This window comes from Rhinolophus sinicus, linkage group LG15, assembly GCF_036562045.2.
Source record: "Rhinolophus sinicus isolate RSC01 linkage group LG15, ASM3656204v1, whole genome shotgun sequence".
NCBI lineage: Eukaryota > Metazoa > Chordata > Mammalia > Chiroptera > Rhinolophidae > Rhinolophus > Rhinolophus sinicus.
In genome coordinates, this window is record NC_133764.1 from 38,689,291 (window position 1) to 38,716,997 (window position 27,707).

The window sequence follows — 27,707 nt, forward strand, 5'->3', positions numbered from 1 at the left end:
AGGTGCCCTGCTTCCAGCCTGTCCTGGGATGGGGTGGGAGAGGGGTTCCAGAATCTTGCCCACACTCCCCTCGGCCCACCTGGCTCCAGCGAAGGCAGGCTACCTCTTGGGACAAACTGCATGCCCTCCACCCTCTGTGCCTGGGAGCTGCCAAATCAGAAAGAGCTGTCCTGGTTTGAAGAAAGAAACCTTTATTAATAATCTTAATAATAATACTGCTGATTTGAATGGTCACACGTGGGAAGCATACAGAATGGTTAAGAAAGGAAGTGGGGCCTGGCTGCAGTCCTAGAGGGGGCCGGGGGCGGAGCTGCTGCAAGAAAAGGGTCCAGCACGGCGGGGGCTCTGTACACAGGGCAGCCTGTGGCGGGCTCTGTACACCGGGAATAGAAAAGGAGACTCGCGTCAGGAGCGTCAGGAGCTGATGCACAATATAAAGTGAGGTGTCGTTCCTTTTACGTTTCATGAGAGTCGTGGAGCCACGTTGGGAGCCCGGTTTTGTGTTATTTTTTGCTGCTGCTCCGACTTCAGATACCGCTGCCTGGCCAGGGGCTGCTCCGACTTCAGATACCGCTGCCTGGCCAGGGGCTTCTCCTGGTACCTACCGTCTGCTGCACCCCAGACCTTCCCCCCACCACTTGCTCTCCCTGCGCTGACCTGGCCCTCTAGACCCATAGCACCGTGACTGCCAAGCTCGCCGTGCAGCCAGGCGCTGGCCTGTCCCCGTGCCAGCAGGCACCAGGAGGTCGGCCTTGCCTCCCGCAGACCAGGCCCAGGGCCTCTCCCACAAAGGGAACCAGAAACAGCCAGTCAGAGCGAGTCCTCGGCTTCAAGGCCTCCACCCTCCTCGTTCTTAGGTACAGGAGTCAATCCTGGCCTGGCAGCCCCCCACATGGAGGCCTGGGCGCCCCATAGTTCTGGAACCATGTCAGCCCTTGGTGCTGGGGTCGGACCCCAGGGCTGCTGGTTGGACAGCCTCAGTGGCCTGCAAACTCCTCGAACAGGTTTGCAGGACACGGGCGTTGGTGGCATGGCATGAGGGGGAGCTGGGGCCCAGAGAGCACAACACAGGGTGAGTGGGCAGGGGCTGAAGCCAGAGCCCCGAGAATGAAAAGCTGCCCCTCCCCGCGCCCGCCCCAGCCCGCCGTCCCCTCCTCTGGCACAGTTGGCAACACAGGTCAAGTCCCGTTCTCGGCCTGCTCTCCGGGCTCGGGCTGCGGCCTGCTCCACTGCTGGCCCCACACTGCCTTGGGAGTGGGGGGCCGGGAAAGGAAGACTGCACAGAAAACCGAGGCCCCTTCCCCTCTCATTCTCCCCTGCCCGAGTCGGGAGGGCGCTTCCCGCCAGCGCTGCCAGCCGGAGGGGCGAGGCTGGCACTCTCCTGGGCACGGCGCCCGGCCAACGTGCTCCCCGCTGCGGTGCGTCGGCACGCGGGACCCGGACGTGGTGGATGCTTCTTGGTTTGGTTGGTTTTTTGTTGCTTGGATCTTAACATCTTTTTTTGTTTTGTTTTTTGTTTTGTGATTTTTTTGTTTGTTTTTTTGTTTTTGCCCTTCGCGGTCCAAGAAGGAAACGGTGGAAGCTTTCACTACAACAGAAACAGAAAGGCGGGACTTGCAGTTTCACGGAAGCACCTGCAGGCGTGTAGTGAGGACAGGGACCCGAGACCCCACAGGACAGGGCAGGAGGGCGGGCACGGGGCTGCACGCTGAAGTCCCAGAGCCCCACAACCTGTCCCCCTCCTAGTTTTCAGGGCCCATCACCTTGCATGAGCTGGATTTAGAGCAGACGTCTGTCCCCCAGGGCAGACGGCACGGACTACGGTGGGAGTAGAGGGGCGGTGGGAACAGTGACAGGGAACCTGGCTGGCAGATGGGCTCTGCTAAGAGCGGAGGTGGGCAGGGGCCTGGCTGGCTCTGGCCAGGAGGAGGGCAGAAGTCAGAGCCGGCTGAATAGCCACGGGGGCGGCCTGGAATGAAGCAGCAGAGAAGGTGGTGCTCTGGTAAGTGGGAGGTGATGGGGCTGGGCACCCTGGGAATGACCCACCTGCTCCACCAGCCAGGAACCGATGCGCCAGTGGAACAGGTGGCAGATCGCGTCCTGGCTGGTGGGGACCCACGCCCTCTAGCTAGCCGTCGGCCCCCAGAAACCCAGCTCTGGTACGTTCATTAACACACCAGGGCTTCCTTGGCCCCTGTCACTTTTTCCTGTAATGGAGGTGCCAGGCTGGCAGGTGGCAAGGGTGGACTCTTGCAGAAGCTCACTAGGCTGTCTCAGCTTTACCTGTAGCCCCCAGCCAGCATCTCCTCCCAGAGCCTGCACGCCCCGGGAGTGGTGTGCACTCAGGAGAGCAGAGCTAAGCACCGAGCCTCTCTAGATGGGAGGCTGACACTGAATGCTGTCCCACCGGGAAGGCCTGAGGGGAGCAGCACCCCACTCCTCACCTCCTCTGAAATGTACCCTGATGAAAAGGCGTTTCTGAGCTCAGGGAAGGGAAGGACAGCAAACCCCAGGGCCAGGCTGGACAGAACCCCATCTCAGGTGTGCCACCGCAGAGGGCAGGCGGAGGGGAGGGTCTGCTGCTGGAAGGACAGGGTAAGGGGGCCAGTGGGGCAGATGGCTGAGGGGGCCCATGGGCCCTGCAGGGGGAGCAGCTATTGAGCTTCCAGGCCTCCTGGCAGGGAAATTTCTTCCTATACTTTCATTTCTTACAACAGAGGCTGGGAAGGAACCCCTGAGGATGGTGTGGCTCCCACAGGACCAGCAGGAAACGTTATCAATAAAATGTCATCAGCAATGTTTCAGCTGGACGTGGAGTGGAGGGCAGATGGCTACTCCTGAGACTAGCTGGGTGAAGGCTGGACAGGAACATGGTCGGGAACCCACCAACTGGGGTGCAGGGGAGCCCCTTGCTCCCAGAACCCCAGGGGAGGCATGAGGTCTGTGGCTCAGGCTGGCTGGGGTGGCTTCCTGGGCCAGGCACCTCCTGTGGCTCTGCAGACCCCAAGGATGGGGTGTGGGTCACCCTCGTGGGTGTGGCTCTATTGCTAGCCCCTTCCCCTATGTGCAGACCGTCCCAGAAATGGCTTGGGAGGGGGGTACAGTGTCAACAAAGTCAAACTAGGAACCAAGGTTTCAGACATACAGCGGTGACAGGGTCAGACACGCACACCAACGTGGGGGGTGGGGTGGGGAGACCAGCTGGCCGGAGGTAAAACCTATGGACTTTAGAGTCGCAGAGGTCAGCGGCGTGTCGCTGCCCGGGAGGGCGCACTGTCCTCCCGGTGGCTGTGCCTGGGTTTGGACTGCTGGGTGTGGTGTGTACTAGGCAGGCAGAGTGAATGCTGTTAGGGGCTGGGCCTCTTGCTAGTAGGGGGTGAAGCGGCTGTACCCTCCTCGGCAGAGGCTAGCCTGCAACATCAAAGATGAAAAACAGCCAATCAGTACCACCTCTGCTGTGGGGGTGGGGGAAAGCAAAAAAAAAGAAAAATTAAGGAAAAACAAAAAGAGAAAAAGCTAACTCCCATGTTCTGCCCCCCTCATGGATTGCCTTGGGGAGAATGGGCATGGTCGTGATGGCAGCAGGAGGGGTCCGGGCTTATTTCTGCTGTGGTGGTGGTCTCGGGGCGTGGGGGGTGGGGGTACCGGCGTCTGCAGCCCCAGGGCTGCTGGATAACAAGGTTTGAGATGTCTCTTGGTGACTCTCTTGGCTCAGGCCTGGCCCTTTACTGTCCCTTTCTCCTTCATCAGGGGAATTCTGAGTGAGAGTCCCACCTCCTCAGTGCCCCGGGGGCTGCTGCAAGGAAGGACTCAGCCCTTCAGACAAGGGGAGGGTGGAGGGACCTCCTGTTAGGGTTCCCTTGGCCTTGGCTTGCCAGGAGGGGCTGTGCCTGCCTGCCAAGCTCCAAGGGGCTTTCTGAGGTCACTGGGGTCCCACCCCTCTGTCCTGCCAGGGACCACAGCTCTGGCATGTTTGTGGTCCTATGCCCCTGGGTCACGGAGGTGCCACAGGAACCTCTCGCTCCACCCACCAGTTTTTGCCAAAAAAATTAAGAAAACGGCAAGTGCCAGAGAAGAAAAGTTGGGGGGAAAATGGAAATCTTTAAAAAATGAAAACATCAGAGAGAACCATCTGTGAATTAATGAGAGCCTTTAGCTAGTCGCTGCACAGAGGGCCGGGTGAGTCCTGCAGCCAAGGGGCCTGTGAGCCGCAGTTTCGGGGCCTCCACCCGGAGGGACTGCTCCCTGTGGCGGCCAGCAGTCACAGAGGCTGCTTGGGATGTCAGAGGCTTGTTAAAAATAAAAAAAGACAACAAAAATTGGGAAGGCGTAATCAAAACCAAAGGAGATGGAAAAAATCCATACTGGCTCTGAACCCCCTCCCTCCTTACCCCCCAAACATGTTTTCATCTTTGATGCTGGATGTCAAGTTAGCAAAAAACTGACATTAACAGCCCCCGGGGTGGGGGGCAGGGGTGGGCACAGGAGGTAGGTGTCCCTTGGAAGCAGATTTTGGGGTACAGAGTGAGCTGGGCTGTATGTGTTGACAGCTGGCCATACACACACACACACACAGACACACTGGCCCATCAGGAGTGTGCCCCTTCCACCCCACCCGAAGCCCGTGGGCACAGGCCAGGCAGAGCGGGCACCATTTTCCCGGAGAGGGCCTGCAGACCCAGAACAGAGCCGCGGAGCAGTCAAGGATGAGGGGCAGGGGAGAGAGACAGCCGCAGCCTTTGTTTCCCCCTTGATGTGAGAAAAGGTGCAGCAAGGGGCTGACAGGACACAGAAGGACGGGGGCACGGACACACCGCACGAGGGGCAGCAGGGCCCTGCCTGCCTCTGAAGCCTCTACTGGGAAGGTTCTGTCGGCTTTACTGGCAGGGGAAGAGAGGGCCCTGTCAGGACTTAGTTACCAGGCTCAGCAAACAGCCACAGCAGGACCAGACGTCATGGTGGGGCAGATGAGCATCTGGGCAGACCTTCCTCCCTCACACTGCACGAGGGCATGACAGGACAAGTCCCCCCACCTCCAACTCAAATCCAGCACTTGGTCCTTCCAACCACCAGGCCCGAGGCACTGGTCACAGGTCTGGGCAGTTCTCCTAAGAGCCCGCCCGCCTGCCCGCCCGCCCGCCCTGGCTGCAGCGTCATGGTTGGTGCCAAGGGCCAGGCCGCCCAGCTTCCTTACCATGGTTCCGATGCTGTAGGTCGCGGCAGGGCCGATAGTGTGGTGATAGGGGTCAGCAGCTGCATAGACTCGGCCGTAACTGCAGAGACGGTACAGCATGAGGGGCCAGGTGAGAGGCCAAGTGAGGGTGGCTGCAGGTCTCCCACCCCCTCCCCACATCAGTCCCCAGCGTCCTCCAGAGTGGTCCCAACTGAAAGACCGCCTCCCGCCCCACCCTCGCCTCACTGTCCTGCCTGCCTACTTGGAAGAAAGTGTCCAGAACACAGCTGGCCACCCTCTCTGTACACCCACGTGCTGACCTGACCTGACCAGGGCAGCCTGTTCTACCAGGTACCACATGGAGAGAAAAAGGGGTCCTCACAGAGCGCGTTTGGAGGGAAAAGAAACCTTGATTCCCCAGAAAGAATGGGGCAAAGTACAAGGAAGAGGTTCAGAGGAGGGCAAGATCCAGGGGACAGTGGGGGGGACGGGGACATCGCTGGGAAGGAGGCAGGCCGCACTGTGTCCCCTTGAAACCTTCCTCTCCTTTGGTCTATTTTGCATGTGAAATATTAATACCAATCTCTTAGAGGGCAGGGCAGGGCAGGGCAGGGCAGGGCTGTGGGGCCCGCTGTGCACCTGACAAAACCCACATACACCTGAGACGTAGCGAGAGGCTGCAAGGAAGGTGTGGGTCAGAAGGGGCCACCTGCCACTGGTAGGGAGGGCCAGGCGGTTCCCAGGCCAGAGCCAATGCCATGGACAAGGGCAACAGCTGCCCTCCATGAGGTGCCCACTGCGTGCCTGGCACAGGGTCCTGTACACTTCCCCAAGGAGGTGCTATGTGGCCACCAGGCCAGGCCACCCTGTGGGGTACCCCCAGGACCTCCACAAACAAAGATCGTCAGCCACCAGCCTCCGGGTGTGCTCACCGCTGGGCAGGGCGCTGCTCTCAAGTGGCCCATGCGGCCCACCTGGTCTCATCCCCCTGGAGGTGGGTGGGCACCGTGTCCATGTCTCAGACCCGGGAGCACTGAGCACCAGAGGCCCAGAGGGCAGAAGTGAAGGTTCCTGACTGCCTCCCTCACTTGGGGTCTCTAGAGCCGGCAGGGCGGTCAGGCCTCCAGGATTGAGACTTAGAGGAGCTGTCTGCTACTCGAGAACTGGGGGCTCCATGGGCCCCTCTCGTGCAAGCAGGAAGTGGTTACAGAAGTTGGAGGCTTGCTGGCGCGGGGTCTCCACACCCACTCAGGCCTGCTCTCCTCTGTCCAGACCTTGTGCCCACCAGGGAGAGGCAACTCCAGGCCCTGAGCAGTGGGCAAAGCTGTCTGTCTGAGCCCAGCCCTGCAGGGACCAGCCTGTCATCTCCCTGCCCGTCCCACCCAGTTCACTGCCGCCAGCTGGTACCTGTCACTGTAGGCTGCTGCGGCCGCCGCGGGCTGAGCGTATCTGTAAGCTGCATAGCCTCCCTGCAAGGTAAGTGGGAGGGAGAAACGCACATGGACTTAGGGGGGCAGACACAGGCTTCTAACCTTCACCTTAGCCAGTGACGGTTAGCTGGTGCAGGCCTGGGACACCTGGCTTCTGCTCTAATGAGGTCTGAGGACTCACACTGGTTCCAGGTGAGGGGTGGGTGTCTGTAAACTTCATTCATTCACTCATGCAAACTTCATTTGTTCACTCATGCATCGGCTGTGCATTCAACACACACCGGTGGGCACCAATTCCATGTCTGGCTGTGTGCGAGCGAGGCTTTGGCACACTCTAGGTGCCCACAGACCTGCTACCAGGCCAGTGAGCCCCAGACTTCAACGCTGATGGGCATAGAGAACGCGGGGCTGACTCTGGGTGCCATCCTGGACACCAGACAGGGTTGAGGGCAGAGGGCATTAGCTCGGACCACGCCTTGGCCCTGTCACTTGTGTGGGGTGGGGGTTGTCGTCAAGGGCTCTGAGCTACAGGAAGCAGGAAGTGCAGCCAGTGAAAGAAGCCCCCAGCGAGGGGTCTGCCCTGCAGTCCCTGCTCCTGGTCTCTCTCCAGGCCTTGACCATGGGGCTCACAGGGACCCCAACGTGGTCAGGGACACAGGAGAGCTGCCCATTGCCTATCACACAAGGCCTCTGAAATGGGGGAGACAAGCCTCGGGCTCACCGGAAGGACCATTACTACCCCCCCACCCCGAGAGCACAGATGACCCAGACGGGCTGTGTGAGGTCCCCAGGACAGAGTGCTCTGGGCAGACAGGGTGCCCTCACCGGCCTGGGTTCCAAGCATAGGACTGGGGTGGGGGCATGGGACAGGGACAGGGAAGACACTGCTCCTGGAAACAAGCCAATGCCGGGCGCCACCCTTCCCGCCCCAGGGCTGCACTTACATAAATTTCAGCACCATAAAAGCCATCCTGATACACGACCCTGGAAGCAAACGGACAAGAAAGTGGTGGGAACGCTGGAGAGGTGGGGTAGGCCGGCTCCGGTGTCTGCTGAGGAGGGAGGGGGCAGGGTGCCAGCCCTGCCCATGGGACTGGCATTTTAACAAGCGTTTGCTCCAGTGCCCTGTTTTGGTATAACAATAGAGTAACACCCTTGCTGATCAGCTCCTTTCTCCCACAAACCCAGGGGCCCATTGGGCCCATCTTTCTAACCCTCCCCACCTCCACCCCAGGCAGCTGTCCCTCCCCCATCAGGGCTTCGAGAAGGCTTTCCCTGAACTCCAGGGCAAACTGTGATCCCATGAAAGCATCTGGCTGGGGCTCTCAATGTCCCCTAAATGCCAGTGACCCTTTGTTCCCTGTGGCAGGGCGGGGGTGGGGGTACTACATATCAGGAGGCAACTACAGTGAGAAGGTCTGGGGGTTACCACAGCCCCACCGCAGTCCCGGGAAGGCTGCCTAGTTTTTCTGGCTGCCCCAGGCCTCCCTCCGCACATCCCCCTGGGCCTTTCTCCATGCCTCCCTCCCCATGCGCCCCCAGGTACTCACGCTCCATAAGTTGGGATGGGGGGCGGAGGCGGCGCAGCCCGGAATGTATTATACACGGCCCGGCCCCTGCCCCGTAGGTGAGCGCCCCTGTAGGCAACGGCTGTGCCCGTGGTGGGGTACGGGAACCCGGTCACTGCAGGAAAGGTAGAGGGAGAGGAGACACTGAGAGCCAAGGCCGAGACAGGGTGAGGGCAGGCAGGACGGCTGGGCTGTACGCATCCACACCTGGCCAGGCCCGGCAGGATCATACCCACCCGCCCACCACGCCCCTGCCTGGCCACGCCCCCACCATACCGCCCACCTGCTTGACCACGCCCCCTGCCACACCTCCCACCTGCCTGGCCTTCCGGATCAAAGGCGGCCCAATACCCAGCCAGGCCCACACACGGCTTCCTCCACCCTTCCAGCCTTTACCTGCATAGAATTCAGGCCCGTAGACTGCGCCTACCACGGGGTTGAGCTTCCAGCCTACAATAGAAGCAAAGAATCCAATCACTATCTTCCCTATTCTTTTCCCACTGCACACGACGCCTGGGGAGCCCCAGAGAGGGGAGGCTGAGCCCCACAGGGACATTCCAGGGCGTGGCCTCCTTAGAGAGCTGCTGGGAACACAGACCTTGGCCCCTCCTTCGGAGCTGCAGCCTCACCCACTGGGCTCTTTCTGTCCCCTAATAAGAGGGAGCCAGTCACTCCCCACCCATCCACCTGGGTGGCTTCTTGATTCTTTTCAATGTGGGGCCCTCTCCATCATGCCCCTGGGCCTCCCCTTCCCTGGGGGCACCCAGCTCCAGCAGTTTAGGGTCTGTGATCTTTGCAGGAGGTACGAAGGGAAAGTGGAACTCCTCTACCATCTGTAGGCCCCCAGCTGGGATGAGGGGTTCTGGTAGCAAGACAGAGCCTCGTTGTGGGAGTGCTGTCTTGTGTGGGTGCCTGGCTGCCTTCTGGGGGGTCAGAGGCTGCCGAACGTTGTCTCCTGTCTCTCCCCAGGCAGCCAGTGGAAGGAAGGTGCCGGGGAGGAAGGGCCTTTGGATCTGGGATAATAAGGATGGCTGGTATTCCCTGAGCACTTTACCACATGTAATCGTTCTAAACCCGCCCCGAGGTAGGTGTCACACCTCCCTTTTACAGATGAGCAAGTGAGCTGTCAGAGCTGGCGCATGGCAGGGCCACATCCAAACCCAGCAGGGGGACACCAGACCCACCAGGCTGCTGCCTGGCTCCTAGCCGTAATCTGCACCCCAGCCTCTCCCTCTGCCGGTGGGTTGCCCAGGGCCGCTGCTCCTGGGCCAGGGACCCAGGGGCATGAGCCAAGGTCTGCTTCCACCTGAGGCCTCTGGGGCTGGAAACCAGCTGACTGAGTGGGCTCTGGCCCCAGGCGTTCAGACAGCGTGGGCAGCTCCCAGCCCCGGGCCCCCTCAGCGTCCCCAGGTCTTATTTTTGCAGCATCCTGCACAGGCTCAGCTTCGTGTCCCCCTTCACTGTGTGAGGAGGGACAGAAGGAACCTGAGCCCACTGGCCAGCTGGCAAGACGTGTCTGGAGAGCGTGGCAAAGGGCTGGGACAGGCCAGGCCATTGGTGGGTGGCAGACTGCACCCGTGAGCTCCAAACCCAGATTCTAACAGCCCCACTGCGGGGTGGGCAGCCTTGCTCCTCCCGAGCCTTGGGCTGCCTTCCATCCCTGGTCCACACCACACCTCAGCACAGGTGTGTGCGTGTGAACGTTAGTGCTGGGACTCAAATCTGTAAATCTCAGGCTAGGAGGGAAGAAATGTTTCATCTCCTGGGAAGAACTGCAGTCCCAAGAACTGAGTCTTCTTAGTAAGAAGCCACAATGGAGCAAAGTCCTGGAGACAGTGACCCAAGCCCACCCCTCCGGCCTCCACCCCGGCGGCTCTACTGGGTCCATTCTTGGAGGCTGATGCATCAGATGGCCTCCTGGCACCTCCACCTGCCAATTATGGAATCCCGGGAGCCTCTACCTGTTCCCTTGGCCTCCTGACGCCTCCACTCATGAATTCCGGCTTCCTGTCCGAGCACCTCCACCTGTCACAGCCGGCCCCGTTGCCCTGTCCAGGACCCCACATCACAGGCAGCCTGACATCCACCTGGGTGGTCCCTTGTTTCTTCCGTAAACAGTAACACCTGGCCAAACCTGGTGAGTTGCTTTTCTACTGTGGAAACTTCTGCCCACTGACCTATGAATTTCTGAGCACCCCGCAGTTTATGGAGTGTTTAAGCCAAGTCAAGCCACACTCCTAGGCCACCAGAGCCATGTCCAGCCTCTGCTGCCAACCCACAGACAGCCCAGGGCCGGCCCTCAGCCCTTTTCATTCTGGCCCAGGCCCACGAAGACGTGGAAGTGGAAGTTCGATGGCAGGTGAGCCGCGCGTCTCCCTCGCGCCTTCCTTCGTCATCGCGCAGCACCGGTCGTGTGCCCTTCCATGCCAAGATGCCGTCATTCAGGGCTGGGTTCTGCTCTGAACCCGTTCTGCTCAGAAAGCAGGGGCTCTTGGGGGACAGTGGGCAGCTGGCTCCAGTGGTGGGTAGCCCTGACGACCGCCCTATGGCCTTCCCTTCCCATAACAAGCACCAGATCACAGAAGGGTCATGCCCAGCGTGCACTCGGGACCGTGACAAAGCCAGGCACCTCCGGACTTTTAGAAAGAATTTGAACTTTAAGAGTCCTCAAAAAGGCAGGTGGGAGCCACAATAACCTAGTCTAAATGGGGCCCGGTGTAGCCCCAGCCCCAAGACAGAGGGGGAGGACCCGCTGGTGGGTGCCACTGGATGGCAGACCCTCCTGGTGTCCGGCCCTCGGCTTCCCTCTGGCCCGGCACCTGACTCACACAGGGCCAGGAGATGGGGGTGGCTCTGTCCTCTCTGTCCTCACTGAGGGTGGGAACTGGAGCCCACACCCTGCAGGGAGAGTCGTTCTGAGTGCGAGCAGGGCTGCTGCTCCCTGGCCTGTGGCCCCGCCTGACCCAAGGCCAGCCACAGTCAAACCAGTCCCTGTTGCCTGGTGGAGTTAAGACACGCAGTGACAGAGAACGGTCCCTCCTTCTCCTAGCAGCCAGCACTCAGCATCAGCAGCATCATTTTCAAAGAGGAGCAGCCACTTCTCATGGTCACATGTGCAGCTGACACACATGGGTCAGTGGGCCTCAGACCAGGTGCCTCAACCTTCCAGTGTCCCCGAGGCCTGGGTGGGCATGGACAGGACTGTCCCTCCCAGGGCCATCACACTCAGTAACTGCTGGGCACCATTAGCCCAGGGCCTCCCTCGGCACTTAGACGTAATAAGTGACCCTGGAAGTGGCCACCGTCCACTGCACCTGAAGCCATCCATGTGGGCTCTGGGTGCCAAGCACCCAGAAAGGCCAGGTGTCTTGCTAGCTGTGTGGGTGGGGGCGGGCTGCCCAGCCCAGCCCCTTCCTAACAGGGACACGAGGGTCACTTGGCACCCAGGGAGCTCAGCAGCCTGAGGTCCTCCAGGGCCTCTGTCCCAGCCGGTGGCCCCTGCAGCCCCCTGGGGTCCTGGGCCCCTTACCATTGGTGTAGGGGTTCGCAGTCTTCTTGTTGGTCATGACACGGGCCGTGGCATTATTGACCTGCTCAGAGAGAGGGAGGGAGAGGGTGAGGAGAGCGGTGGCCTCCTCGGGCCCACTGGCCGCCCCAGTCCTGCTCTGAATTTCTCCTCCATGGCAACCCCCAGAGGAAGCTGGGGGCTGGGAGAGAAGCCCCCAGGCACCCAGGCGGAGGCATGGGACAGCCTCTGCTGCCAGCCTGGACCCCACCCTGGCACACCCTGCCGCCCTGCCTCCAGGGAGCCTTGGTACCACTGCTCCAGGCACCGGCCAGTCCCAGCCTGGCCCAGGACCCGGGCCCTTGGCTCAGGCACTATGCCCAACCCCACTGCTTTTGACTTCTCCACGGCTGTTCCTACAAACCAAGCCCCAGCCTCTCTCTGGCAACCCAAGGTCACTGGAAAGGCTGGCCGGGGGACTGTCCGCAAACTGCTCTCAGGCAAGCCGACAGACCCACACCCAAATGTCTCTGGCCCAGGTGGCTGCTGAGGCCTCCTAGCAGTGGGTACCAAAGTGGGGGTTCCACCCCATTCCCTCAAGGTCAGCAGAGCTTTCTGATGGTGGCCGTGTGCCCGTGGGGGGCAAGGCTGATGAGGGAGGGGCAGGTGCGACCCAAGGGGGTGGGCCCTACTCTCAGGACATTTAAGCCCCTGGTCCGGCTGCCCAGGGGGCCGGGTGGGGCTGTAGGAGAAATGAGGACAGCCTCTGCAGAAAGAAGCCGAGAACAGGGCAGGTGGTGGAACCCCAGGAAGGGTCTGGGCCATACCACGTCCCCCATGGCCTCCCCCCAGGGCCTTGGGCTGGAGCCTGAGGTGTCACTGGGCGCTAGGAGAAAGCCTGGCCAAGTCAGTACCTCTAGTATTCCATCCTTCTGGAACCTTCCAAAACACTGCCGCTTCTCTTCCCCTGTGGACTCCATGCTAGCTGTTGACCCCTCCCTCTCCACCACCCCTCGTCGCCCCACCTGTTGGGGAGCCCAGCTCCCAGACACCCAGAGCACAGCACTGAAGAGCATGTAGCCCACCAGGACAGAGGCGGGGTCCCTTTCTAGGCCCATGGCCATTTGCTGCTAACCCTCTGGGGGTGAAGGCGGGGGAAACTGCAGGGTGCTGGCGGCATGGGGGGGGGACGACAGGGCAGCTGCTGCTCCCTGAAGGGGGTCGCATGGGACTAATGGGTCCCTCACAACTGGAGGACAGACTGGGCTGGCAGTGGTCCTTGGAGCTGCCAAGTGTCAAACACATGATTTCTGGGGTCTGCCCAGTGTCTGCTGACCCCAGTTGGGTGGCCTTTGTCAGGAAGGAGAAGGGAGTTAGGGGCGGGGGTTCTTGGGTGGGTCTGAAGTCTAGACCCCCACGGTGGCATGTGATAGGCTGGACTCCGGCCTCGGGGTGGCCTTGCCCTGCCACCCACCCCCACCCCGTGGGCTTCCTGTCCTGGGGACCCTGGCCTGGCGTGCTGCAAGGCAGTGGGGGACTGGGAAGGGGGACCCTTCACACTTATCTGAGCACCTCAATTTTCCGTCCCTCTACGATCGTCCCATTCAGCTTCTCCCGGGCTCGGTCAGCATCTGAGCTAGTTTCAAAAGTTACAAACCCAAAACCCTGTGAGCAGAGAAGGACAGACACGGAGAGAAAGACATAGGATGAGAAACAGGGAAAAAAAGGAGGCGTGGGGGTGGGGAGCAGGGCAACGGGGAGGGGGAAGGGAAGGGGAGAGAGAGAGAAAGGGGGGTTGAGTCAGCTGAGTTGAAGGAGAGACTCAGGCAGCCTAGAGGTCTGTCCAGCTGCCACCAGCAGGATGCCCAGGAGGGGTATGGCCCCAGGCAGGGGCAGCCTTTGGCTTGGCCTGGCACCTCTGAGGGACAGGCCAAAGCTACAAAAGGGACGCTAACCGGGCCAGTGGCCAGCATCCAGGACTGTTGTCCCTAACCAAACCTGGGGCGGGAGGTGGGGCAGAAGCTGGGTTTCAGGACCTGGGGGGGCAGCCCCACCCACCTTCGCCCTAGGAGCCTGGGGTGGGGCAGTGCCTTCCTTTCCCTGTGGAAGCAGGGCTTGTCTTTGCTGGGCACCCTCCCGCCTGCCCACCCTGCAGCCCCTCCCCCAAGCCTCCAGGCCAAGTCCAGGCTGGCAGCGGCCCCCAGTGCAGACAGAGAGGTCCTGGCAGCTTAGAGAGAAGGAAGTGTCAGCAGCAGCAGCAACAATACAGACAGTGGGGTGGGGAGGGAGCGGGGGACAGAGGAGTGGGAATACAAGCACCCGTGTCACTCAGGGGTCCTCGGGCGCGAAGCTCTCCAGGAAGGAAACGCACATGTCACACGTTAGCCTGGCGGGACCTACAGCCGGCGCTGTAATGGTGGCGGCCTCTGGGCGGCACCCACCTTGGAGCCCCGCTCGTTAAAAATGATCTCCACGTCTAATATTTTTCCGAATTGCTGCAGAAACAGAGAGGGGGTGGGGGAGACAGGAGAAGGTGGGTTACGACCGCTGGCCCAGCACGCCTGCTCCCAGGACAGCCTCACCTGGTGCGAGTCTGGTCCTTCTCGGCCCTGGCCCCCCTTCCTCCCGGGCATGGAAGGGAACAGGCTCCCAGGCTCTCAGCATGGGGGACAAGGCCAGCCCTCCCCACCTTCCCATGGAGAGAGCTTTTCCTGCCAGGACGCTGGCTGGCCACAGGGGGAGTGCAGCGTCCCTGGAGCCCATCTCCCTTCCCAGCTGAGACTGCCACCAGCCACTGACAGCCACCCCTAATTCACACTAAGGGTAAAAAGGGCAATGGAAAAGTCCTTCCCAAAAGGTGGGTGCTGTGCAGGGAGCGGGAGCCCCTGGAAGAGAAAGTGCCCCAGAAGGACTCTGCGTGTCTTCTGCCTGTGCTGCCTGGGGCTGGGCTACATGGGGTGCAGAGCAGCAGTGACTGGACCCCAGGCCCCCTGCCTGACCAGGACATAGTGGCCAGGTGGGCCCAGATGCTCTGCTTTCCCCCTCCTGCCTTGTCACTGGCCTGGAACTGCCACAGCACAGCCCTGTCTCTTTCACTGGCACGTGAGACCATCAGATACCTGTGACCAGGTCCCCAAAATACCAGTGAGGTCCTGAGGGGCAAGTCCTGAAGCCTCCAGTACAATGAAGGGTTTCCCTTTCACCTTGAAATACCCGGGAGGTGGGTATCAGGGGGCAGCAAGGCGATGGGGGGCCAGGCAGCAACACAATCCCAACTCGTCGAGTGCCGAAGACAGGGAGACGGTACCCGCCCTGGCACAGGGACCCAGGGAGTCGATGGGCACACGTAGGGACCAGGGAGCCCACGGGCGGCAAGTAGGGACCAGGGAGCTGATGGGTGGCACATAGGGACCAGGGAACCCACGGGCGGCCTTGAGAGCCACTGAGCTGACATGAGTCTATGGCCCAGGCCAGCGAGAGCTCCATATGCAGCTGCTTTCAGTAGGGCCTGAGGCTCAGAGGGGTTTGGTAGCTGCATTGGTCAAGGACTGAGGAGCAAAATCCTCATTTTCTCCTAATTCTAAATCCTGCCAGCACCCCACCAGGTCTAAGCCCCAAATTCAGAGGGGCCTGGCCACCAAGAAGGGGAGTGGATATGTGGGGCGAGGTCAGGCGTGGGTGCTGGGTCCACCCTGAAGCCGTTCTCCAGGTACCTCCCGTTTACTGGAGAAATCCCATCTGAGGTGGGGGTGGCGTGAGGGAGGCCTGGGATTCAGGGGCTGCAGCTGGCCTGGCTCATGGCAGAGGCAGGGGTGACACAGTGCAGGCACGGGGAGAGTTGGGGGTTAGGGAGGGCAGCGAGGGATAAACAGGCCAGGGGCTTCTGGCCCCTGTGGCAGGGTGGCTGTCTGCTCTGGGCTGAATGCCTGGCTGCTGCCTGCCTACTCCCCATGCGGCAGCCCAGCACCCAGTGCATCTCAGCACCTGCTGGGTGCTTGGTCAAGTGACAGAATAAAGTAACCACAGGATTGAAGGGCTCTCAGCAACACTGCGTGTGACTGGCTGAAACCCTGCAGTGCAAAAGCGACAGGCGAGCAGATCTGGAGAATCCCGGAAGGAAATCGTTAGGCACTTGCTTCCCATCAGTCATGCACTGTCGCGTCGCCCACCTTGGAGCCCAGAGGATGCAGGCCCAGGGAGGCTGAGTGCCTGGCCCCCAGGCACGTGGGAGAGGCAGGGGCTGGACCGCTGCTGGGCGTGAGGCCAGGAGGCCAGGTTACCCCTCCACATGCCCTCGGAGGGGCACAGGGGTCCTGGAGCCCTTGCCAGAAGACAGCAGCAGAGTAATAACCTAACTGGCACCGGTCTCGACCCCGAGGGACCCTGAGAAGCCTGAGAACAGGTGGTGGAGACGGTGGGTTGATGTCTGGCCGAAGGTCAGTGGCTACAGCAGATCCGCTACCTTGAGCTGTGTCCTCCCCTCCTCCCTCTCACCCTATAGGCTCAGGTCAGAGCTGGCCGGTCCAGGAGGCAGGAAACCCAGGGGAGCCGCTGGGCGCAAGTAGGGGCCTGCACACACTCACCCCGAACATTTGCCGCAGGTCGGGGTCCCTGAACCGGAAGGGGATGTTGGAGACGTGGAGACGTTTGGGTTGCTGCTTCTCTGTGGGGTCAGAGGGGTGGAGTGGCTGGCTGTCCGTCTGTGCCGCCTCGTCTGTCTGCTGTGGGGAGAGGACCAGGCTGTGAGGTGCCCCTCCCAGATCCCATCCCACAGATCGTCCCCAACGCCCTCGGACTCCCCGCTTCCGGGGCCAGACATGCCAGGGCAGCTGGGCAGACGATTCACACAGGGTATGGCACAGCAGCATCTCCCCATCGGAGGTGCCACCTCCAGGCTCTGCCCAAGCTGTGCCTGTGACACCACTGCAAGGCAGGGCCTCCTCGGCCCAGCGAGCTCTGCACTCCCTCAGCTCAGCCCTGTCCACAAAGATCTGACCTCACTGGTCCCTCCGCTCCATGGACTGGTTGTCAAGGTCACCAGGTTGCTCTTTTCCCCAGGAAGAGACCAGGATTTCAAGGCCAATGAGAAGGTGATCTCTGAGCCCGCCCCCAGACACACATACCTGCAGGGGTGCTACCTCCCCACCCCATGGTCACCGGGGGGCTGCCCCTCATTCTAGCCCCACTCTGCTGCTCAGCACCTTGGGGCCATGTTCTGGGGGGCCAAGTTCAGTCCTTTCCAGCTGGTCCTCATTTTGGACCCAAACATTGGTCAGCAGAGGCTCTCCACAAGACTTGGGTCTCAGGAAACAAAGCTGCCACCAAGCAGGGCCCCCACTGCCACCCACTCCCCATGGGGACAGGGCTGTGACGAGGCCCTGAGATAGCGCGGTGTCAGGCTGGCTGATGGCATGGCCATGACTTGTCCAGGGCCATGGGTGAGCGGGCAGTCCCCAAGACCTATGCTGGAATTTTCACAAATGGGTGGCTGCAGTCTGCCTTGTGGCCTGAGGAGCAGCTGGCCAGTAGTGAGAGGCCGGAACACAGAGATGCCGTGAGAAAAGCCGAGAGGACAGATGCCCGGAGAGCGTGTCCCACGGGTCTCCAAAAACTGCCTGGCTTGCTTAGGCCACTTTCTGGTGGGTATCCATCGCTGGCAACCAGAGGAGCCCTGACCAGTGCAAGCCCCCCCGAGTTAGGAGCAGTGAGCAGGAAGGAGCCGCTGTGCAGAGGTCTCCATGGAGGAAATGGAGCCGAGGGGTGGAGCCTCACCAAGGCCACCCTATGGCTGGTGGCCGGGGGTCCATCTCTGAACTCCCGAGTGTCTGTCCTCAATGGCCATCCTGGTCATCCTTTCTGGAAGGAAGGGGCCACTCTCCCCACTCCTGTGTTCAGCCAGGAGGCCTCTGACCAGATTCCAGGTGCCACAGGTGAGGGGAGGGGACATCACCAGCTCCCAGCAGAGGGAGGCCAGGGACACACCTCCAGGCAGCAAGCTGGGTGCGGTCTGGCAGGCTCAGGAGCCTCCTGTTTCAATGGTTCTCAGATTCCACATTCCTGTATCAAGAAGTGCGTGCATGGCGTAGGATCCCGAGCACGGCCTTGAAGCCACCGTCCTCCTGTGACCTGTCTTAGCTGGTGGCCGTGCTGGGCTGCAGGCCCAGTTCTGACAGGTGTGTGTTCTCTGAGCCCTTCTGCTGGGCTGCAAGAGGGACGTGTGCCTACGTGTGGGCCACAGGTGATTGTGCCTGTGCCCTGGGATTCAGCAAGTGCCACCCCCAGAAGGAGGAGTCTGTGGGAGGAACAGCTGGAGGGGCGGGGGCAGGGCTTTGGAGAGTCCTGGTCTGACCTGCACCAGGTGCTTGCTCCTGGTGGGCACTGCCAGGCAGCTGCTGTGGGGTCTCTGGAGACGCCTGGGCACTCCTCCCGCCCATCCTGGGACCTAGAGATGCCCCACAGCCCAGCCCCCACTCCAGTTCTCCTTCTGTCCTCCACCTCCCTTGGTCCCACACTTCCTTGCAGAGAGCAAGCCTGTGCTAGGTCCCCAGAGGGCTCGGCCTCCCCCTGAATCAGAGCAGAACTGTCCGCCATGCATCAGCTGATTCTTGCAGAGGCTTGGGCCCCACCCCCTGGCTACAGCAACGAGTGGCTCTTTCTGTGCAGCGCTCAGGTGGGCCCAGTGCTGTCAGCCCCCCCCCCCCCATGCATTCCACACACCTGTGCCTTCGGCTGCTCCTGGGTACAGTGACTAATAGTCACCCAGATTTGGGAATCCAGCCAGGAGAGGGGCATGCAATGCTGACTTGAGGCCAGCAGAGGGCAGTGGTTAACCCGGCCAGGAGGCCTAGCTGGTACCCAGGGGAGCCCCGTGCTAGAAGGAATCACAGGAGACTGAGCCCACTGTGTGTCAACGAGATGCAGATCCCTTTCTTCCCAAAGGCCCAAAGGGGAGCAGCCGAGGGCAGGGTGGGAGAAATGGACACGAGTAAGGAAGGAGCACCCCCCACCCCCGCCCCAAGCACAGCTGCGCCCAGGGGCAGATAAATGAGTTCAATGGCTGTAAAATGGTAAGATGTGCTGCGAAACCCCAGACTGGAACAGCACACTGGCCGCCTGAGGGGAGGTGGCAGCTCCCCCCCACTTCTCACAGCGGTCCAGGCAGCCCCTGCCACCTTTCTGGGGACTCTCTCCCGCACTCCCACCCCACTGTTTAAAAGCACTTTGTCTTCAGTGCTCAAATGCAGGGGAAAATGGACAGCAGCGTCCCCCCTTCTCTCCCCCACTTGGTCTCCGTGGCTTTGCTTCTGCATCCTCCCCAGCTGTGCCGCCTCAGCCATCACAGGCCCCCGGTCCCCAGTCCCCACTTCCAGGCTGGGAGTCAGCCCCTGGTGGGCTGGGGGGCTGAGATGCCGCCAGACATCTCCTGCTTCCCCTCCCCCTGCCCAGGAGCCTGCAGCCCCCTCCGCCTGGGCCTCCCCAAACCCAGCACAGAGAGAGGCTGAGAGGGCCCTGGGCAGGTGCCAGGGGCTCGGGCGGAGTCAGGTAGCAGGCGAGGGCTGGTGCCCCATTGCCAGGGTGGAGCCCAGGCTTGCTTAGGAAGCACCTCTTACAAACTTCCTTCCTCTGCGGCCCAGTTCCCCTCACCCCTGCTCCTCCGAAACCTCCCGGGCACTCGTGCGATGTCCATGAGCTGCTTGCCAGACAAGGCTCAGACTGATGGGCTGGGCGGTGGCGAGAAGGCCTTGGAGGAGGCTTTCTCCATGTGTGGCCTCCAGCCGTCCATTCAGGGTGTCTTCTGCAGGAGCTGGGGGCAGTGGGCAGCCACTTCCCTGGGCAGAGCTATGTGTCCACTGTGGGCTCTCTGAGCGATGTCATCTCCTGGGGGCTTTCGATGCCACCACACTTGTTGCATTGGTGCTGACGGTGTCATCTGCTTGCACCCCACCTGAGACACAGCTGGTCTCCCCTTGGGGTGGTTTGGGGGCAGACTCATCTCCTCGTCTGCTTTCCACCCCACCCTCCAACACGGTCAACTCTTTCCCTTTGCCAAAGCCTAAGAGAGAAGAATCCAGGGTGCGGGGCTCCTGGTAGTTTCTGCGGCTGCAGCACCCACATACTAGTGGGGGAGGAAAGGGGGCCACGGTGGTGCAAGCATGAGGGGCTCCAGAGGAAGGTGGGAAGAGTGGGAGGGGCTTCCAGGAGGAGGAGCCCCTCTGGCTGGCTGTCCCATGACTCAGCGTAGGCAGGTGGGTGGGGAGGACACCTGCAGGGGACCCACATGACTTTGAGTGATGTGTGCTCTGGGAGGTGGTCCCCAACCTGTACCCCGGGGTGCGGTCCCTGCAGAGGAGTAATGTGGCCATCATCCATCGGCAGCCCCCGTCACGCTCCGCATCCCATCCTGCCTTTTGCCAAAAGAACATAGATGACGCCATGGTGACAAAGGGAATCCACAGACTGGAGAGGGAAGGTCTAGACAAAAGCTGAGAGCTGGCCCTGCCTGTGGCGTTGTCCCTTTGGATCCTGAACTGGGCTGCCAGGGGGAGGCCCCGAGGAAGTCTGATGAGCTGCAGGAGACTCACACAGGATGGGACATGATGTTTGGCCTTCAGCTGGGCGCACCAAGCAGTTTCTCTGGGTAGAAGGCGGTTCCTGGACTCAGAGCAGGCAGGGTGTCGGCCACCCTCTCCGGCTGCTTGGAGGTGGGAAGCCTCTGCTGGGGTAAGTACTCCAAGGCCTCCAGGGGCAGCCGAGGTCATGCAGGGAAGCTCTGGGTGTTCTGCTGTCCAGTGACTTCCACCTGCCTTGCACATTGGGCCCGGAGCCTGGAGAAGAACGGCCTGTCCTCCTGGCCCCGGATGGGGGACCTGCAGAGCCTGACCCCTCGCAGAACCTGAAGAGACCCCGGGCTGAAGGAAGGACGGTCCAGCTGCCCGTTCCCCAGGCTGGGGCTCTCTGGCCCAGGCGCTTTATGTGGAGGCGCTCACCTCTCTCAATGGGGACTCTGCTCCAGGACCTGGGTCCCCTCAGGGCCCATGGACTCTCATAGCCACAGAAAGCACAATGAGCCCCTTCAACTTTTATGTCCTTGGCTGGTGGGACCTGATGGCTAATTGGGCAGGGCCAGTCATTGCTTCTGTGGACCCAGGGCTGTTCAGTGCCCGGCACACAGTAGGTGTCCCACAGATGTTTGCCGAGCAGAGGAAGACGGTATTTATCCCAGTTAGGCTGTGTGTGGTGGTCCCGGTGGCAGGAGGCCTCAGGCTCGTTCTGTTGCACAGGTATTGCTGTCGGCGCCCCCTCTGGCATCACGTGTCTGGTCATCTTGTCTCCTGAGTTTGCTTCCAGGGTGAATCCCGGGTTCACCATTTGTCTGCAGGAAGGTTGTGAGGTCTGCGGATGCACCCTGTCCGCCGCAGTCCAGCAGAAGGGCCGGCTGGCCAGTGGGACGCGTGCACAGCAAGCCCCGGCTCTATGCTCTCTTCTGAGCAAATACAGGTCATGGCTTTGAGGCATCAGAACAGCACAGGCAGAAGTAGCGTGACATCTGGTCTGGTGCCCATGTCTAGGGCCTGCGGGTCTGGCCTTTTCCATCTGTGGGCACCCTGGGGCATCTACAGGGCCGCCTGTACCACGCATGGCGGGGCACGGAAGAGTCTGTGGCTTCGAGCAGACTCGGGCTGGGCAGCACTCCGAGCAGGGAGCATAGGCACTGGCTGGGCCCCAGACGAGGGTCTGGTCCAGCCCAGGGGCAGCGTCTGGTTTCCTACCCAGGGAGCACGGACGATACTGCTCACATGGGGAGGGCAGGTGGTGTGTGGCTTCACACAGCATCTTGGGAGCCAGGCTAGATTAGGGGAGGGGTGAGGGGGCACAGTGGAGGGGACACCCATCGGGAGGCTGCCAGGACAGTACACTCCTGGGCAGCGCAGAGCTGTTGGCCTCCTGCCCAGCCCCACCAGCCAGCGCTGGGACAGAGCCAGCCAGGACGGCGGCATGACCCCACAGGGCCAGCATAGTGGAGGCGGTGGGCACGTGGAGAGTGCAATGGGGAGAGGAGGGGAGGGACAGGCAGGCCGGTTTGCAGGTCTCTGGGTGGGGCTGCCCTCACAGGGTGCCCACCCCAGTTGGCCTGGGGCAGAGGCCACTCCTCCCCAGCTCCTTTCTGTCAGGAAATGTCTGAGAAGTGCAGGGCTCAGCACTTTCTCCTTGGGCTGCATTACAACCACATAATTGAAGCTATCTGATTGGAGGGCAGCCAAGCAGGTAGATTACAAGTGATTAGAAAGGATAGGAGGCCTGCAACCCAGACAGCTCTGAGCCCCTGGGCCTGCTCTCCAGCCACCAGCCCTCCTAGTTCCCCCCACGACACTGGGCGAGCCCAGGCCGCTGGCCTCCACCATCCCCCTCACTTCCCATTAACAGATCCCTGGCAGCTGAGGACATGCTCCATCTCCCAGATGAGGTGACAGTTTGGCTGACGTCTGCTCAGGAAGCCCAGGGCAGCTGGAGGTGGGGTCATAGCCACCCCCACCCCCCCGCCCTACTGTGCCACCAAAAGATGCTTGGTCTCAGATGATGGAGAGCTGCAAGGCTGGGAGTGCCTTCCCTGGGGTGAGGACCCTGCTGTGGGGCCTGCCCCTCCACCCACGGGATCACCTCACCACCGTCCTGGGCCACCCCTCCGGGCCCGGAGTCGGGGGGTCCCTTACCGGCACTGTCTGGGCCCCAGCAATAGGCTGTGTGCTGGCCTCGGTGCCGGGCTGCTCGGGGTGGGTCTGTGCTGGTGTGTACAGGGTCATCCCGTGCTCCGGGGGGACCGGGGTCTGGCCAGAATAGTCCTGCGTGGGGTGTGGCGGGGGCGGGGCGTACTCGGCGGGGAGGCCATTCTGTGGTGGAGGGGGGTACTGGGCGGGGGGGTAGGGCTGGGCCATCGCTTCGGGCGGAGCCGTGGCGTCCTGACTGCCCTGTGGAGGGAGAGAAAGCAAGGCTGGTGAGACCCTGGGGGCCAGGACACTGCTCCGCCCACCGCCAGGGGCCCGCCTTCCCAGCTGAGCCCATGATCACCACGCTGGACTTTCAGCACCATTTCCCAGGCCCCCTCAGTGGGGGCACCCCCAGACGGGACACCAGCTCAGAGCTGCAGGAGGTGGCTGCCCGGCTTGGGGAGTCCTGGGGAACCCAGCTTTGGAGGCCACTTACCCATACCTGTCAGACCTGAGTATACTAAAGGCTTTTTTAAAAAAATCCACCTAATATAAAAAAATAGACATTTTATTTTGCAATAACTGTGGATTCACATGCAGTTGTCAGAAATAACACAGAGTGACCCTGTGTACCCTCTACCCAGTGTCCCCCAGCAGTGACATCTGGGACAGCAGTGAAAGCATCACCACCAGGAGACTGGCATGGATCCAGTCAAGTTACCAACGTTCCAGCAGCACCATGGTCCTGCCCGCTGCCCTTCAAAGCCACGCCTGTCCCCTCCCGCCTTGAGTAGGTTTTAAAGCCTCTGCTTTCTCATGGGTGGAGCAGGCCTAGGAGACACCCACAACCTGCAGACACGGGCCTGGGACAACACCGTCCCCACAATGGCCGCTATGGTGAGTGAGGTCCTGTCACCTGGGCACAGAAAGCTCCAGCCTCTGCCTGGAGGATCCCTGAGATTCCCCGCTTCTTTAAGGCCTGCTACCCTAAGGGGAAAGGGCTCCGTGGACGCTGACCCCAGCCACCCTGGGGCTTCTAGAAGGCCTGACCCCGGCTGGGCCCAGCAGTTCTCCAAATGAGGAGGTTGGGCCTGTGGCACTGACGTCACCTGGGAGCTTGTCAGTGTAGACTCTAGGCCCCACCCCAGACCCCCTTGCAATCTGGGTGCTGTGAGAATCAGAGATGGGGGATCAAAAGCAGCCCTTAGCCTTAGAGAAGGGGCTGGGGTCCCTCGCGGTGTCACAGGGAGGTGGGCGAGGGGTGGGGCTCTGGCTTTTCCCACTGGCTGCCCCTCACTGGAGACACACGCTGGGGGGCAGGTCTGCAGGAGCCCCTCTGAGCAGGTGACGTACTCTGGTCTTCTTCAGGGGTCCCCAGCCACCTGGAAGGACAGGTGCCATCTCGCCCTCGAGCAGCCCACCTGTGTGGAAGGACTGCCACACAGACGTGGACAGTCTGACTCATGCGTTCTCCCGACCCCCTGCTGAGGGAGGAGCCCTCTGTGTGTCCCGTGCTCCCCCACCGCGCCTGCCGGCCGGGCACGTTTTGTTGCTTGTCTCCTTGTCCACGAGACAGAGAACATGCTGGATCTTGCCCTCTGCCATAGCCTTCATTCAGTTACAACTTAGTCACCTAACAATTGTTTACTGGGCGTCTGGGGTGGGGGGTGCCATGCCTGTGGTTTTGCAGGAGCAGAACGGTCAGCCACTGCTTTTGTGGGGTCTGCAGTCCAGACAGTAAATTCAGACAAGAATTAGTTGAGTACGAGCTGCCCTGAGGGGCTTGGCCACACGGGGGCGATAGTGAGTCAAAGACCCACCTGGGTGTTCTGGCTTCCGGCCAGGGCACTGCCCACCTCCCTTCCAGAAGGAGGCTGGAGGCCAACTCTCTGCCCAGACCCAGCCCTGCCCTGCCCCCAAATCCTCAATGCCAGCCTCTGCTGTCTCTGCCTCACACCCCTAACCCTTGGGGTGACCCCTGACACCTAAGGAGCTGAGGTCCTGCCCTCATCTTCCTCCTTGGTGAGACCATGGAGTCCCTTCCCCCTCTGCAGAAGCTGGGGCGGTGTTCACGCTCCTGACAATGGGACGGAAACACACATATGCAGGCACACACGAATGCATGCTCCACACTGCAGGTCTCGCCTCACTGCTCCAAAGTCACCTGCAAAGCCCCATGATTCACTATTAGCAAATGCGTTGGTGATGTCGCCCTGCTCCGAGTTGTGAGGGAGAAAGGTGGGCTCAGGGTGAGGGAGGAGAGGGGCCAGGGCAGGTGGGAGCGCAGCAGGGTGGGGGAGCACGGAGGGTGGTGAGAGGGAGGGACAGGCCAGCCAGGAGGAACGTGTGGGAAGGGAGGGTGACGGAACGGCAGCCTGCAACGTCAGTTAACTGATAAATATCTGATCAGAAGCTTCTCTAACTTACACACTCCCAGCGCCTTCTCCCCACAAGCCTCTAGAAAGGGAGGCTCCTCTCCCATCTTCTTTCTTCTCACCCTACCCCAACTTTCCCCAGTCTCCTCTTCCCCGGGCCCCATTCAGGCTGAGTGACAGCCGCCAATCACTCCCATCGCAGTGGATCCTGGGTTGGAGCCCAGAACCCAGACTGTCAGGGGCACAAAGGTCGAGTCACCCAGGGTCTGAAGGGGGGTCTGGAGTGTGACATGGGACATCCAGGGACATCTGTGACATGATGATAAAGTCAGCACATCTGAGCAAACAGTGCTCTCTGCTTTGCAGACATGAACGCATTTAATCCCCTTCAACCTACAAGGTGGACATTACTACTTCCCATTTCACAGCTAATGAAACTGCGGCCCCTTCCCAGGAGGGTCCTGAGAGGGACGTGAGGCTTCACAGACGACTGACAGAGTCCAGACCCTGGGGTGCATAGGGGAGATCCAATCCCCCCTCTTAGTCACTGTGTGGTCCTGGGTTTCTATTTATCTTCTCTGAATAGGTTTCCCCAACTGCAAGTGGGCATTGTGGTGCCCCGGACAGTGGAATGGGAGGATGGATAGATGGACGGCTGGATGGACGGATGGACGGCTGGATGAATGGTGGATGAACAGATAGGTGAATGGATGAGTTAAAGCTTAAAGACCATGCTCAAATCATTTATCCGCCCTCTGTCTGCACGGTTGTCCCTTCCTCCTGCCATCACGTTCACCTGCAGAACTGGTAAGATCCAGCCTGCCCACTCCACTCCACTCCACGGCAAACACTGCTGGAAAAAGACACAGAATCACCCTAAAGCGATTCACTTCGGATCGCTGCCCACTACCCACAGCAGGCCAGGCACTGCCACTCAGCTCTCACGCCCCAGGTGACCATTTCACTTCCTCTGCTGCCCTCCAAACAGTCTCCATTACTCTCACTCCTGCTGGCGACACTGCTTCCTGTTTTCTGTAGAAAACAGGAGACTGTTCAGCTCACCTGCTCACCTGCCGCGTATCCTGTACTCTGTCTTCCCTCCTGTCCCGAGGGATGGACGTCCGTGCCCGTATCTGTGACCAAGCACTTCAGCTGCACACCGGACTCCAGTCCTCCTTGCCAACACGTGCTCACAGCTTTGGCAATTCACTGCAATCTCTCCCGTGATAGGAAAAGAAAACCCCACAGCTCCGCCAGCCTACAAACCCGACGCACTGTTTGCCTGTCCAGCCAAGTTTCTCAGTGAGCCGCTGCCCCCAGTTCCTTCACTCCTCTTAATCCCAGCCTCTCCAGCCACCTATGTCAAGGCTTCCGCTTGACTGCCCTTGGGGAGTTTCTGGCCCAGCAGGACAGTAATGGTGGGTGGAAGGTGGTCAGTTCCAAAGGGAAACCGAGGGCCATGGTGTGGAGAGGAGGGCAGACGTCATGGGCCGGTGGGTCGTGTGCTGTCTGTGTGGGGGAGGCAGCGGCTCTGAGTGACTGCGCCTGGTGTCTGCCATCTGCCCAGGCAGCCCCGCTCTCCCCACTCACCTCTGCTTCCTGCTCTTTGGGGCCAACGTGCATGGACTGGACCCCTTGCCCTCTGGCTTCTGGAGGGAGGAGAGTGAGTCTGGGTGTTTACTTCCTGGTTCCCCCCCTGGGAACCTCTCAGGCTGGCTCTGTCCTAGACTCAGGGGGCACTGGACCTCCTCCGGAGGGGCGGCTCTGCCACCCTCCCTCTTGGTTCCAGTGGCTGCTTCCTCCTCTTGGTTCTTTGGTGCTGGGTGGTAGCAGCTGTTACCAGCCACTCCAGGGTCCTGCGCTGTCCCTGGAGTCCCACTCGTCCCTGCCCCCCAGACAGCCTGTATAGAGTCTCCTTGTAAAGAAACTTGAGTCACCCTAGTTTAGGGCAGTGAGCCACCTGGTCCCTGTGGGGTCCTGAGGACATGTGAGCTGAGATGGAAGAGCCCACCGTGCCCGAGGAACAGACAGGGAGGGGCTCTGTACAGGGAGGTCCTGACCGGCCTCTCGGGGAGGCTAACGGCCTTGTCTGGGCTCTGGCACGCTGGTAGGCTTGCCCGTGGTGCCAGGACCCCGAGTGCTGGCCCAGCGCCTCCATTCTGGGAGACCCTGGGCTCGGCCTTACCTCTTGGCCCATGGAAGTGGGCAGTGCCTCGGCCACCTGGAGGCAGGGGCTGGGCGGAGGACGCTCCAGCTTCACGATCTAGAGCTAAGACCTCCCCCAACCCACATCACTGTGTCCCTCGCCAGAGTGCTCCCGCCCTGCAGGGTGAGGGTCCCCTCTGTGTGAGGGGACAGGACAGCAGGGCAGGACGCTCCAGGTGGGGTGCTGGAGGGGAAAGCAGACAGTGGCAGCACACAGAGCCCCTCCCAGCCCTGCCCGCCACTTCCCTCCACGCAGCTCCCTCCTGGCTCCCCTGCTCACAGCCCCTCCGTGACAATGAGGCTAATAGCCTCCCAGACTCCTCAGCGGGAAGGGGGAGGGAGGCGCCACATGCCCCTGGTCTGCAGTGGGAGGGGAGGCTGGCGGCAGTGGCTGGGCACCGAGCCACTTCTTCACCACCTCTGGGCAAAAGATGGAGGAGGGGAGCAAGGCAGAGCCAGCGCCCGTGACCAAACTGTCAGGTGTGAGATCTGCCTGCCCCATTGTGTAGACCCTCACCCTCACTCCACGCCCCCACACTGACCTTAACCCCCCAAGTCACCAGCATCTGCTGAGCCTCTGCAGTGGGCAAAGGATGGCACCAGGCACTGGGGACACCCAGGCCGCCTCTGACACCACAGAGGGCAGACGGCAGGTCTGTCCCTGCCCCTGAGCCTATGGGGACATCAGGGAACACCCAGGCAGAGCCCCATAGGTGGACAGGACGCCGAGTCACTCAAGTTTAGA

General features: G+C 61.1%; 1 protein-coding gene across 13 annotated transcripts in view; it reads right to left on the reverse strand.

Moving 5' to 3' along the window:
* Positions 1-170: 170 nt before the first annotated feature.
* The window catches only part of RBFOX3 (RNA binding fox-1 homolog 3), a 362,884-nt gene continuing 335,347 nt past the window's right edge, over positions 171-27,707 (reverse strand). For 3 of the 13 annotated variants that reach the window (XR_012492320.1, XR_012492321.1, XR_012492318.1), the window contains 12 exons: positions 22,389-22,643; positions 16,260-16,397; positions 14,118-14,171; positions 13,249-13,341; positions 11,701-11,761; positions 8,568-8,621; positions 8,154-8,286; positions 7,548-7,587; positions 6,581-6,642; positions 5,195-5,273; positions 578-1,588; positions 171-541 (listed from right to left, as the gene is read on the reverse strand). Coding sequence is in view for 7 of the 13 variants with exons in the window: in XM_074320476.1 (XP_074176577.1) it covers positions 3,367-3,411; positions 5,195-5,273; positions 6,581-6,642; positions 7,548-7,728; positions 8,154-8,286; positions 8,568-8,621; positions 11,701-11,761; positions 13,249-13,341; positions 14,118-14,171; positions 16,260-16,397; positions 22,389-22,643 (1,155 nt within the window). In the remaining 6 variants the exon portion in view is untranslated. Of the gene's footprint in view, positions 3,412-5,194; positions 5,274-6,580; positions 6,643-7,547; positions 7,729-8,153; positions 8,287-8,567; positions 8,622-11,700; positions 11,762-13,248; positions 13,342-14,117; positions 14,172-16,259; positions 16,398-22,388; positions 22,644-27,707 lie in introns of all 13 variants that reach the window. The other 10 variants (XR_012492317.1, XR_012492316.1, XM_074320479.1 and 7 more) reach the window with 8 other exon arrangements.